Consider the following 14,744-nt stretch of genomic DNA (forward strand, 5'->3'; position numbering starts at 1 on the left):
TGTGTAAATGTAAATTTTGCATGGTAGGTTCCCTCTAATGAGATTTTTCAGATAAGTGTAACTAGAAGCAGAAGAAAACAAAGCCTCTTACCCAATAATCTTCTGTGCTGCTAACATCAGTGGTGTCTGTCCGTTACAGTCAGGCACATCCACTTCCTGAACATAACAAAGCACCAAGAGGGGAAAAAAGATCAAATAAAAGAAACAACAGCTGACTCAGTGGAAAAATGAACTTTATGGAATCTGACCTCTCCCTTAGCCATGAGATAAGCGGCTATGGCCATGTGCTGGAAGAGGATGGCAAGGTGCAGCGAGCGGTAACCCTCCCCGTCTGTGATGGACGGGTCTGCTCCGTATCTCATCAACTGGATCACCATGGGAAGGTGGCCCTGTCTGTTCACACACAAAAAAACAAAACACAAGAGAAAACATCATGGAAAACCAGTGGAAGAGGAGAAAATCAGTTCTGCAGCAAATACACTTAAACCTAAGCGTGTTGCAAGAAGCAACAAATGAATTAATCGCCTGATAAATTGAGACAAGCTTGATAATTTTCATTTGGATGAATAGTTTTTCCCAAATAGCTCCTTTTGTGAAGAGTAATTCTGCTTACAGAGACTTCAGTATCCATTTTATTTGTTTATATTAAATATGTATAATGTCTTCAGACTACAAAATTAAATATTTGTTAGAAATCAAAGTTTGAGAATGTGTTCTTATCATCGCTCATCGTAATAACTTCTGGAACAATTTATCATCCAGCAAAATTTGCTTTGTGACACGTCTATTTAAACCTACAAATGCAACAAATTTAGTATTTTTTAATGCTGAATTTTACAACTGATGACTCATCTGAATACAAATTAGTGTTGAAATTATTAATTTCATTAATCGTGATTAATTGATTATTGAAATATTCATCAACTAATTTTTTTAGTAATTGATTAATCCTTACCTGGAGTACTCAAACTCAAAAAAGGCAATTTACTGAAAATACAAATACATATTTACAGTAGAAATTAAGCCAAAACTGTACATTACATATATAAAAAATTTAATTTAAGATGAAAACACCTTTGTGTGTAAATATGTGTTTTATCCAAAACTCCAGTGGCAGTTTTAGCTTCACCTGGTTCATATTTACAAAAGAAGTGACATGTTGTTGCATTTTAGGCAATAAAATATTTATTTTCTTAAATACATTTAAAATGTGATCCTGATATTGTATAAAAATTGCTAATCTGGTTAACATAAAATGTGTAGAATGTCCATTCTTTAATACAATTAATCTATTAATTGACATATTAATCAATTACTAAAACAGTCATTAGTTGCAGTTAAATTAATGAGTCAAATTAGATCAATAAATCCAACCTTATGGCCCAGTGGAGGGGAGTAGAGTTCAGGTCTCCACCCAGCTGGTCAATAATGGCCCCTTTGGACATATAATATCTAAAAAACACCAAAAAGATGTTGATTTATTACACAAAACCCCCGACTTTACAGAGAAATCTTTGTGTTTAAGCTCTTCTTACATAGATTTTATCTAAAAGTGTAAAAAAGTATAAAACAATCAAATTTTGAGACCATAATCTGTAGTTAGAAAAATAAAATAAACTAAACAAAGCTTCAATAACACACAAAATCCTACCAAGTATTTTTGATCTACTTTCTATTGGAAATATCTTAGCACACATGAAATAAGGTAAACTTAAGTATTTTTCTGCAAGATATAGGAGCTTATTTTAACTAAATATTGCTTAATATTGTTGAAAGAGTAGAATTTCCACTGGGATTATTTCACTTTAACAAGATATTTTTCCCGTGTTTAAAGTTAAATAATTATCCAGTGGAACTTTTTCATCAATATTAAGGAATTATTTACTTATATTTTGCTGAAAATTTTACTTGCAAGTTAGTTTTGTCTTTTTTAAAGTGTGCTAAGATATTATTTCTAGAATCTATACCAAAGAGTTTTGGTAAGATTTTGTGTTTTTGCAGTGTAAAAGCATCATATTTAATATATCTTGATTTGAATGTTGGTCACAGTGACTCTCTGTAACAAATCAACATGTTGGTGTATTTTTGTTATGACTTAACCATCATAAAACAACAAACTGAGGTAGAGATGCTTTCAGAAACTCTGACTTACTTGACCAGCTCTGAGCGGTTGTTGATGGCCGCCCAGTGCAGCAGAGACACGTTCTCTTTGTCTGGCTGCCTGACGTCGTATCCGGCCTCCACCAGCTCCTTACAGCGCTCCAGGATCCCAAACCTGACCAGTGAAAAACAGACAACATACTCACACAGAATAAAGTCACTAAAAATGCAGCTCAACATGAAGAAAGCCTGTTATTGGCTGAATATGGTGGAATCAAAGTAAACGGTCATTAGTGCACTGAACTGGTAAAACAGGTTATTTCTATCAGATTTAGACAAAATGACTTCATCATATCTTTGCGCTGCAAGGTTGAAAACTTTGTATCCTTTAATACAAGTTAATTTTTTGAAAATAAATCAGTCATATATAACTGATTTTCTTTGGAGAAGGAAAAATAAAAAAACAACCTTTTATTCACTACAGTTTATTTAAATTAGCAAGAAAAAGACTAACAGTTACAATAAAACAGTTTTCTTAAACTACCTGAAAGACAAAGATGGGAGGCTTTTTTGTTCACATTTTAAATAAAACTATTACATTCTGTAACTTTCTTGAATTCAGTTAAGCTAAAGCACTTATTTCTACTAAAAACTTGGCAAAAATAGGAATATAATGTCACTGAACACTTGCTCCTGTTATTTGACTTGAGTCTTAAAAACAGTATTTAAACTGCAGCATATTTTTCAGAAGCTAATTTTAGTTCCTAATCATTCCTACTTTCTTCATTTTTTAACTTTTATTCTCATCTTTTTCAAGTGCAAAAGTCATTTGATTATTGGCAAACAGTAGCTGCATTTCCATCACAAATATGTGCAAAACTTTGTCAATATTCCACTAATGTTAAAAAACACATTACATATACATATTAATGTTTCCATTAAATAAGAAAAACAATTAACGTCACACATGAATTAAGTTTGTTCAGGTGATAAGTCATTAAAAATATGCAGCGCCACCATCCTTCAACTACTTCCTGTCTTCTTTGTCGTTTCTGTCAGAAGTAACATCCTGCTGTTGATCATGTGACTTCTGTGATGTGAAAAAAGAAACCTTCCCATTGCAGTTTTGTGAAATAAACCAATTTCGATAGTTGAAAATCCACCTCATCATAGCATCAAGACTTTTTAATTAAAAATTACGTTTTTTCAAAATTGGCGTGTTTAAATTAAATGAATTTACTTCAGAAATGTAAAAGTTGAATGGAAGCGTAGCTAGCATTGAGAGGACAGCAACACTCACTGCGTTGCCTTGATGATGTCCCAGCTGCTGCTGTCATCCATCTGTGACCATTTTTTCGGCTGCTGGCTGATGTCCATGACCGGGTCCGGACCTTTGCCCATCTGCCCGTAAGCAGGCATGTACATGTTGGTCATCCCGCCGAAGGCTGCAGCTCTGGGCCCGTGGCTGTGAGAGTGACCCGGGTTGCCATGGTGACAGCCGTCACGCCCGTGGCTGTGACCCTGCAACGTGGAAACCCAAACCGCTACAAGAGATGCTAAAGACGTTCGATTTTATGGATACAGAGTAAATAATTACACATTATTATAGGCTCTCTATACTCAACCAATTTATTTATTTGGTTGAGTATAAATAAACTGGGTTTTGTTCTCTCAATATGCCATTAGAACAAAATCCTGTAAGAACAAATAAAGTGGGTAGGTGCATATATTCCACAATGCTGAGTCACATTTAAAAAATAAGTGGTAAATAAGCATAAATATATATCAAGTGAAGACAGGCAGCTGCAAAATAAAATAAAAATATTACTCAGTTTTGTTATAGCTTACAGCTCTTCATATACTTGAAATAAAACAAAACTAGCTTAAAAGTAACTTTCCAACAAGATATAAGAGATTTTAAGTGAATAATTCCTTAATATTGATTTTAAAAAAGTATTTACTCCACTGGAAAATTATTTCCTTTATGATAATATATTTTTCCAGTGTTATAAGTTAAATAATTAGCCTGTGAAATCAGTACTTTTTCTTTAATATTGAGGAATTATTTTCTCAAAACAAGCTCTTATTTCTTGCTGAAAAGGTACTTTAAGATAGTTTTGTCTTATTTTGAGTTTACTAAGATACTAGAAAATACACCAAATATACTTGTGTTTTTGAAGTGATCAATGACAGAAGCCCACTAATCTGTAAACAAATCTAATTAAAAATTAAGTTTTGCATTATTATTATTATTATTTTTTTCCATTATGTCAATTTCTTACAGTTTTTGGAGGCAGTGCTTTAAGCCAACTGTAAAATAGATTTAGAGTATCTTAACTTTATATTTTCCAGTCCATCCACTGGCATCAAACTGAACATATACAATTTTAGATTAAGTGTCAAATTAAACTTTAATATAAAGTTTAACCCTTGCAAGTAGGGTTTGAAGAAACATGTAGATGTTCACCAATTTGTCTGCAACCCGTCCAACATAAATTAGTTTTATTTTAGTATTAGATGTAATTAACGGTGTCCTAAATAACCTCCAGTTATGCAGTCTTTTAAAATATGTTTTCACAAGTTTTGCCCTTTACCCCAGAACACCTGCTGCTGTCTGGATGACTAATTGCAAGACGGAGAAGGTAACAAATTTACTACAAAATGACTCAATATGTACCAGCTGTAAAGTTTAGCAAGTGAGACAGCAGACAATTACAGTTAACACTTCTATAGAGGTATTTTAGGTCCAGGAAGAGAAGATAAAAGCACAATGCTTAAAGAAATATTGTGCAATCACATTCAATTCTGACTTAGACACTCATTTTTATTCCTCGACACTCAAAGCAAACTTCTTTATTCCCAATTTTGAGTCTGTATTGGATGCATTTTTTACAGCTGCGCTTTTTTAAAGCTGTATTCTTCATAAAATTGAGAAAATTCAAAAAGCTTTGAGCATTCTGTTCACAACAGAGTGCTTTCAGTCAGAGGTTTTCACAGAAAACCTACAAAACAGACTGCTACAGGAGATACTTCCTGCCCACAGCCATCAAGATCTACAACAACTCTTTGTATAAATTTGCATAAAATGAGCTAGAATAACATTTAATTTCTCTCTCGCCTTTATAAAGCATTTTTTAATTAAAGTATTGTTTTATGTCATAGATTATACATGCAGAGTATTTTGGTCAAACCTTAGTTTGGATCAAGCTGATAATCTGATTTTGAATTAACTTTATATGTCATTATAAACAAAATAAAACGTAATGAGAGAAAACTAAACTCATTTTCCGGCTCTCAGCAGGAAATGGGATGAATTTCCTGGAGGTTGGGTTTTTATCCGTCAGACTTAATTAGAATAGGTTTATCTGAGGGCAACATATGGAACGCCTAAACATTGTTTCACTCTTATAAATACTTTTATAAAACATATATGAGGGTTTTATTGGTAAAAGGAGAGGATAACCAGAGTAAATCAGGCTATGAAATCGTTACTCATGCTGAGCTGGCTGTCAATTCATCATAATTACAATATCAAAGCCGAAACGTTGCTGATTTCCCTACAGGGAAGCCAGGTAATTTAGCCAATTCAGGTGGGATTGGTTAGTTAAACGGCTCAGTTTGGTTTCAGCTTACAAGGACTAGTTAAACTACAACAAATGAAGCAGGAATAATATTTCTGAATCAGCCTGAACAGGTTATTCCGCGTCATAGCAACTCACCGTGGGCTAAACTAAGCGGTAGCTTAGCTAGTCAATGCTAATATTCCGCTAAACTGACCTCAATTAAACAAAAATATGCGGGTCACGTTTGACCCAAAAGAACCACAAGCTCACAACAGAATAATAAAAAGCAGCAAATGAAGGTAAATCCCACGTACATTACCGCCCTCATTCCAGTCCATCTCGGTGTCGCGAATCGAAGCGAAAGTTCCTGCATCTGGAACACAGGTTCCACTTCCGCCGAGAGCATTTCAAAATAAAAGGCAACCCTTTATGGACATTTGATGTGCTTTTTTTTTAGGTTTAAAAATAAAATAAAACAAACATTGATGTTGATATTTGTCGAAAATGAAGTGAAAAGAAGCATAGTTTCCAACCGATTGGCTGGAAAAATAAATCTAAAACTCTACTACTGGTACTTTTAGTGAAAATTTAATGAAATGCAATTTTCTCATGGAAAAAAGTTGAAAAACTGCTAAAACCTGTATTTGTTAGTTATTATAGCAAGCTTCCTTCAGCATGAAGAAGGCAAACATAACTTTAATTGGAATCATTTGGAATGTAAACAGTTTGATCTAAGGGTGAAATGCAAGCATAAAAACATGAAAATATACAAATTATTTTTTGATTTGCAATTTCAGATATTTTTTCCAGTAATAGGCTCAAATAAGAATAAAAATATAAACTAAAGATTAAAACAGAAAAACATTACCAACTTTAATTGAAAAATGCTTTTTCTTCTAATTAACACATAATCCATTTTATTCATTCATGTATCATTTTATTTCAACTTTAAACTTTCAAAAACCATTATGACCTGTACACACACTACTACTACTACTACTACTACTACTACTAATAATAATAATAATAATAATAATTTCGAGTCCAGTGTTTCACGAAATATTGGTTTGATATAATTTTGTTTTCCATTGAATTTGACACATTTTCTTTTGAAAGGTTAAAATCAATTTCCATTTTCCTTTCTTCTTCCGGAACACGCCACATCGATCTTCATTTTACTGCTGTTTTACTGCCACCCGCAGACTTTTTGTAGCCGCTTCCTGCATTATTCAGAGTAAACATAAATACTTTATATCCTCAGAGGAGGAAAAATAAAGCAAGTGCAATATTAAAACAGTTCCGGTTTGGAAGGCAGGAACAACTCAGCATTAAACGCTTAAAATAAGCCGGTGGACTGCAACTTTGGGAAAGGTTGCTAAAAAGGAAGCTAAAAATGGACCAAATAACTCACCTGACGAGGCTGTTACCATGGAGATGCTGTTATTTTTTTTATTTCAGCAGGACAAAACCTGAACATATTTACTTATTAACCTCATGTTGCATCTTCTGCTTACACTACCCTATAATTAAAAGACGGAAATCATCTTTATTTACCTCTAAAATGTAACTTAAATTAGTTTAGCTAACAATTATAAGTTATAGTGCTTTATGTCAAAACTTTTCTTATTCTTTTTCTTAAAAATGGAATTAATCAAACATATATGGTGTTTAATTTCAATAATCAAGCTGAAATAGGAAAACAAACAGTAATTTTAAATAAAACCGAGGCTCCTGCATTTTCAAAAGCTGTCCAGTAGATGGCGCTACTGGTTAATCTTAAATCAGAAGGTTTTCTCGTTTGTGAAAGGTTATTTAATAAAATGAAAGTTATGAAGCAAAAATACATTTTGAATATATTTCTTCTTTGCAAAAATGTATTTAACTTTTTATTCTCGAGCAAAAAAAGTTTGTTAGAACACAAAACAAGTAAAATGTGTAAAAGGTTTAATCTCTTTTCTAGTTTGCTCTGACCTTTAAGTGTTTCCTTCATCTCAAGCATTCAAAGCCTGAAACTGGAGAGTAAAATTATTCTTAACTGTTTTGCATTTTGTCCCATTAATATTTTGATATTTCATTTCAGTTGAGTCCAAACTTTTTGCAATAATTTTCTTCCCCCTCCCCAATTAAAAAACCTGAAATATGATTTTATGATTTTTTTTCTTGTATTTTACTTTCAGAACAAATAAAACCTGTAATATTTTATGTTTGAATATATAATGTATATAAAGTGTTTTAGTTTACTCCCTGGAAAGAAAATACAAATTTTCTTCTACAAACTTTGCTGCATTTTGTCAAATATAATGGGGTGCGATCAAGTCTGAGTAAAAACTCACTAGATGTTTGTGAGAGAAAAATTAAAGCAAAAACCAAAAAAAAAATAGACGAATTAAAGAAAAATTCAGTGTTGTACTTATTTGAAGTTTAAGACAATAAAAACTTGCAATGGAAAATATTATTCTAAAAAAATGACAAATAGTGTCAGAGCCTTTGTGCCATTCTGCGACCGCTAAAGATGAACCAAAGAGCAATAAATGGCCCGCGGACCGCAGTTTGGACACCCCTGGTCGAGGATCTTGTTATAAAACTTTTGGAAACTCCTGATATAACAGGTAGAATCCCAGTGAAATACAGAGAAAACTGTAATTTTAATTAAACAAAATGCAGGGAGCTGCATATAAAAGCCTCGTGAGTAAAATGTTAAACTGAACACGTTGCTGACATCTCACAGGATTTATTAGTCGCTCCATTTTAAAGAAAGCAGGATCCTTGTAGCTTAACCTCGACTCTAACCTTCCACAACGAGCTTGGGAATTAGCTGGTGTCTCATTAATTAATTAAGTGTAATTAATTAATTACATTTATGTTTTCTGTCCACTGAGGCACTGATGATTAAAAAAATCTTCCCTGGTTCATTTTAACACTTTATTGTTACAGATAATGCACAAAATCATTGTTTTACTTTTAATTCAGAGCCGGCCCGAGGCATATGTTAGTTAAGCATCTGCTTAGGGGAACCCAAAAGGTTTGACCCATTTCACACAGTTCAAAAGATACTGACGAAATGTATGCAAACTTTTGAATTCAAGGAAAGTTATAAAAAATAAAATAAAAATAAAAAGATTTCGCTAAGTTTTCTAGCATTTAGCAAATAGAAATAATTTAGGTAATTCTAAGTTAAAACGAGAAAAAAAATGAAAATCTGCTCAGGGCCCCAAAAGAGCTTTGGCCGGCCCTGACCGAGGTAATTGAGTCGTCATGAGGAAGTCATAACAATGAGGAGGAGTAAAGGTCAACAAGACTTTATCATCTGCAGGCGGCATAAAGAGAAGAGGCAAATGAGAAGTGAATTAGTGTTTTTACAACCGGACACGCAGCGACGCCTCGGAGGGTTTTATCTTTGTTGTGAGCCTGGGGTCAACAGAAATAGAGCCATTCAGGAAGCTGGGCCATCCAGAAAAAGCATGTAGAGGATGTGTGTTTGAGCGCTGATAGACCAAACTGCTCTGGAAATGCTGTGAATACTCACAACTCCAGAGCTTAAGGTGGATTTCTTCATGATTTGTCTTAAAGCAGACAGTTTCTTGCAATGCCTTCAAAAGAGTCTCAATTAAAATATTCCTTAGACTTTGGGTGTTTTTCCACTCATTCTCATCACATTCTAGACTAAACACTCCTGTTTTTGGTTCAGTTGGGATTGCTAATTTTTTTTGAAACATAAAAAATGTATTGGGAGATTTTGGGATAATTTTCTGAAAAGCGACCAACTATGCTTCCTTGAACAGGTTAGGATAGTATAATAAAGGGTGATGCAAAACATGCTCTGCAATAAATCCTCCTTAAATGTTGAGATTTTAGTCTGTCTTATGACATTTTGTCAGTTTCAATCCAAATAAGCTGCTGGCCACACCTCCCAAATCAACTTCAACACTCACACTTGGAAATGGCTGGAAACAGAAGTGCAATTATATAACCATACATCTTTGAAAAGCAGAAGTGGAGCCTCCTGCACAACCAACAACAATGCAGCAAGTGGTTTCTGGATGGTAAGTCAACAACAAAATATTTGTCTTTTCCACCAGCCATTGTACAGTGCCTCAGCGGTAAAACCACCAGACCAAACAGGCTGGAGCTCTACCTCAGGTTGCTAGGTAACAGGGTTAGGGTTCACCTGGCATCATTGATGTTACATTCCAGAGATTTTTGAAATGACTTATTTTCCAGACACCAAAAAATCATTAAGTTTTTGCCACAGCAGGTTTGGGTGTTTTTTTTTTGTTTGTTGTTGTTTTTTGTTTTTTTTGTTGCTTTTTTAAAATGTTGGGATGGTTTTAGAAGCAGTAAAAACTCAAATGGAAGTACAAAAATGTGCAAAATATTAGTTTTGCATAACTGCTCCCCTTTAAGATAGAGTACAACCTTCTAAACAAAAGTTGTACTCTCAGTTTTCTCGCACCATCTACTTCCAATTGTTTTAAACTAATTGGGAATAAATGTATAACCAGTAAACCCAACTTACCAAACGTACTGGAGCTCTGCTTTGGTTGCTAGGTAATGGCTGGGCTTCGCTGGGGTTGCTAGGTAACGGCCCACTACCTGATGATTTGTAATGATACATTCCAGAGCTTTTTAAAGTGGCTCATTTTCCAGACACCAAAAAACATAAAATTATTGTCAAAAACTGGCTGGGTGTTTGTTTAATTGATCTGGATGATTTTAGAAACATCACAAACCAAATGGAAATAGAAAAATGTAAAAATGTGATGTAAAAATTTGATTTTTTTTCCCCCTGACAAACAGGCCTCATCTGAATGCATTTTCTAATTTACTGAATATGACTGCAAAGGATCTGCGGTTACGCTGCTTTGTGCACTGAGGATGCAGCAATCTGTCATTAATTCAATTCAGTTAAAAAACGTTATTTATCCCGTTTAAAGCAGCTCTCAGATCTGCTGTGATCTCATCAGGTAATGCTGTTCCTTAATTCTTCCCATGAACTCCAGAACAAATCTCCTTTCTACATTGAACTCTGACCGACACAAACTAAATCCATCTCAGTGGCAGTCTCAGGTATTTTGGTTTTCCAAGCTTAAATTCTTGAAAATTAATCCTCCCTCCACTGACGTACCTCCCACTACCTTCAATTACTAGCCACTGCGTGTGTGTGTGTGTTACTGTCTTTAAAAAACACTCGCATGTAGAATAATACTGCCTTCCTGGTCCTGCTGGCTTCCTGTCAGCCTTCGAAGGCTGACCCCCTCCCGCCCCTTTCATTCATCACTGTTTGGGTTGACCTTTGACCTGGAATGCCACAAGACCTTGAGTTCAAAACCAGACCATGACCCAGCCACTGAATTATCAAAGGGAGACCTGCTGGTGAGGCGGAGCAGACAACCAAACACGCCGCTTTCCCATCAGACATGGCCGCGCCAGCAGGAATCTCTGAGCAGTCAGCATTACCTCATAGGTTTAGTGGTGATAAATTCATTCCTAATTAGTTGGAAAAGAAACTTGAAGTAGTCGGTGAGAGAAAACTGAGTACAACATTTGCTTAGAGAGTTGTTCTGTCTTAACGTGACCTAATTCACGTTTTTATTCTTCAGTTTGGGTCTCAACTGCTTCTAAAAACAATCCAAGCCCTTAAAAAAGCAGCCATCTTTTATTTGGAAATAAGATAATATTTTCAGTGTCTGGAAAATGAGTCGTTTCATAAACCTCCAGAACGGAAAGTCACAAATCAGCAGGCACTGCCCTGTTACCTAGCAACCCCAGCGAAGCCAAGCCCGTTACCTAGCAACGCCAGATAAAATGCTTTGTTTATCTTTTGGTAATCTGTGAAAAATGTGGTCTAATTTCTAGTGCAAATATTTTAGTACATTTGAATAAAATCTAAACTAACTTAGTGACTTTTCAGCAAGAGTTAGGAGCGTGTTTTAAGTTAATAATTCTTTAATATTAATAAAAAAAATACTAGATCCACTGGAGATTATCTCACTTGGGAAAATGTCTCTGCAAGTGGAAACAGTATTTTTATTTGTCTATTTTAAATTATTACTGACTCAAATCAAGCTTATTTATCTTGATGAGATGTTTAAGTTACTTAGTTTATTTCAAGTGCACTAAGATATTTGGTCAGAAACTACACCAAAAACACAGGAGTGTGTGTTTTTGCAGTGCAGATGATGAACTCCAGCTGTGTTAGAATAACTTACATGCTGAGCTGCTGCAGCCTTGGCATGAGGCTCATTTAAAAGATTCATGGAATATTGATCTGTTGTCACATGGGATGGAGATGAAGCCTCTTACAGATTTCCTCTACATGTTTCTGGTGTGATTAAAGAAAAAGTTTTTGTTGTGAAAAATCACAAAAACACTTTGGGAAACGACCAATGCAATGCTGAGTTTTTATTTTACTGCTGAAGTAAATAAAAGAAATGAAGAAATCTCTTTACGGTTTCTGTGTTTGGACTCATTTTATATACGTGAAGCCAAACTGTTCTCTGTTTTAAGCTCAGAAAGTAAAAGATATTAATGACGATCCAAACTATAAAGATGATTTTTCTTTTACAGAATTCATCTGAGTGAATCCCTTTCTACTGATTCACATTCAGCAAAACAATTAAACTTTAAATTTCAATAAACTTTGTCCAGAATTATAAACATAAACTTCCAAACTTAAATGACCTTTTTTTAAAAAAAAAAAAAAAAAAGATTTTCACTTGTTTTTCCATTTTCTCTCTTTTTAAAGTTTAACAATCTGAGCTCTGAGCAGAGAGTCTGTCAGTCAGATTTAGGCCAAAGTTGAGATGGAAATTTATTGAACTGATACTTTGAGGCATAAAGTAACATTTCAACACTGTAAAAACACAAAATCTTACCAAGTAAATTTTTGATTAGTTTCTAGTCCAAATATCTTAGTAAAATATAAATCAGACAAAACAAATCAGACAAGTTCCTCTGAAATCAGAGGAACTTTTGAGCAAGATACAGGAACTTGTTTTAGGTAAATAATTCTTCAATGTTAATTTTAAAAGCACTGGCAGATTATTTGGCTTGCACCAAGACGTCTTTCCATATTATAAGTGAAATAATCTGCCAGTAGGACTAGTATACTTTTAATCAACATTTATTCACTATATCTTGCTGAGAAGTTACTTGTAAGATAGTTTTGTTTTAATCTAAGTGAGTTAAGATATTTGCACTAGAAACTAGACTAAAATTGGTAGGATTTTGTGTTTTTGCAGTGATCATATATTTCAAAGTGTTTTCAGCAACAGAGGAAGAGTCAGCACTGCAAAAACACAAAATCTTACCAATGTTAGTCTAGTTTATAGCCCAAACATCTTAGTTCACTTGAAATCAGACGAAACTAACTTACAAGCAAATCTTCAGCAAAATATAAGAGTTTGATTTAAGTAAATAAATCCTTAATATTGATTAATTAAAAAGAAGTACCAGTTCCACTGGCAAATGATTTTATATATAAGGTGGGAAAAATGTCTTGTCATAAGTGAAATAATCTTAATGACTTGTTTCTATATCTTCCTGAAAAGTTACTTGTTAGTTTTGTCTTAATTTAGGTGTAATAACATTTACACTAGAAACTACTAGACCAGTAATACCTGATAAGGTTTTGAGTTTTTGCAGTGCGTCACGTTTCGTTGAGTTTTATGATCATCAAACAGAAAGAAGAAGGAGTCGTTCCTTGTTTCCTTCTTTAGCAGCTGCATCATGATGAGCTGCAGCCTTCAGTCCCTCTGGTCACCTCGCTCTTCATCAGCATAATTAACTTCATTGGACCGAGGTCTTCTCACTTTCATATCTGCGCCTGTCTCCAGAGAGTCTGGGCGGGTCCGGCTGCGAACGCAGCGGCGGGTCGCTGAGCGAATTACTCGCTCTCACTGAACCAACGCTTGAAATGATGGTGTCAGTTTCACCATTAGATCCGCTCTCATAACAGTTTCTCTGAAGACGGCATTAAATTCGCTTATTTTAGCTCCAATGATCAAATTTTACTTTATTATGAGATTTTCACCTTATTATTTGTGCTGTGAAAACGTCTTCAACTGCAGAAAAATCAACTTTTGATTATATTAACATGATGCTGTTATATTGCCCGTTAAAGTATTAACGGGCAATATAACAATATAACAAGCTTCTTGTTAGACAAAACTAACTTACAAGAAACATTTCAGATGGATTTATGAGCTTGTTTTAAGTCAATAATTTCTTAATACTTATTTTAAAAAGTTCTAAATTCCATCACTTATAACAAGATTTTTGTTTTTTTAATTTACTGCTGATTTCCAGCTCACTTGGTCAGCTGGATTACCGCTCTATGAGCTGTACAATGGCTGCTGGAAAAGACGAAGGATTTTGTTGTTGCCTTACCATCCAGAAACCACTTGCTGCATTGTTCTTGGTTGTGCAGGAGGCTCCACTTCTGCTTTTCAAAGATGTATGGTTGTATAATTGGGTATCTGTTTGCAGCCATTCTCACCTGTGAATGTAAACTTAAGGGGGGCGTGGCCAACAGCAGCTTATCTGGATTTAAAGAGACAAGACGTCATAAGACGCACTAAAATCTCATTATCTAAGAATAATTAAGTGTATGAAATGCAGCATAATATGGTCGCCTTTAATAATAATGGAGCAAAGTTTGGTTAGATCCCATGTATTTACACATACCTTGATAAATTCAATAGAAACTTTTTAGCAGTTTTAGCAGTTAGCATGAAACAGGCAGCTTTAGCAACTCAAAGACCAGGAATTGTTTGGATACTAAGGGAGGAAATCCTCTCTGCAGGTGGTGAAAACGACAAAAGATGCTCCCAAAGATCCTGCTTGTTATCTGGACACACTGCTGATGAAAAGTGAACAGAAAGGAGGGAAACTGCAGCTTCATAAACATGACAGTAAACTGATTTAATTGAGGAAGCAACAACCGCCATAAAGAAATCTGGTTAATTTAATCAGAGCATTTCAAGGACATGATGCCCTGAGCAGTCCATCTGCAGATGAAGTTTGTTTGATCGGACTGAAAGCTCTGCAACATCTGCTGCATCTCCAAATAAACGTGCACAC

At 34.5% G+C, this 14,744-nt stretch overlaps 1 protein-coding gene across 4 annotated transcripts in view; it reads right to left on the bottom strand.

Moving 5' to 3' along the window:
* Window positions 1-6,071, bottom strand: part of zdhhc13 (zDHHC palmitoyltransferase 13) — a 13,106-nt gene extending 7,035 nt beyond the window's left edge. For 2 of the 4 annotated variants that reach the window (XM_007558779.2, XM_016674692.1), the window contains exons 1-6: window positions 5,978-6,071; window positions 3,401-3,621; window positions 2,153-2,275; window positions 1,375-1,452; window positions 249-393; window positions 92-156 (exon numbers count right to left, since the gene is read on the bottom strand). In XM_007558779.2, the coding sequence (XP_007558841.1) occupies window positions 92-156; window positions 249-393; window positions 1,375-1,452; window positions 2,153-2,275; window positions 3,401-3,621; window positions 5,978-6,001 (656 nt within the window). In that variant the 5' untranslated portion in view covers window positions 6,002-6,071. Of the gene's footprint in view, window positions 1-91; window positions 157-248; window positions 394-1,374; window positions 1,453-2,152; window positions 2,276-3,400; window positions 3,622-5,819; window positions 5,926-5,977 lie in introns of those variants that run through there. The other 2 variants (XM_016674694.1, XM_016674693.1) reach the window with 2 other exon arrangements.
* Window positions 6,072-14,744: the final 8,673 nt, after the last annotated feature.

Source organism: Poecilia formosa, unplaced genomic scaffold, assembly GCF_000485575.1.
Source record: "Poecilia formosa unplaced genomic scaffold, Poecilia_formosa-5.1.2 Scaffold99, whole genome shotgun sequence".
NCBI lineage: Eukaryota > Metazoa > Chordata > Actinopteri > Cyprinodontiformes > Poeciliidae > Poecilia > Poecilia formosa.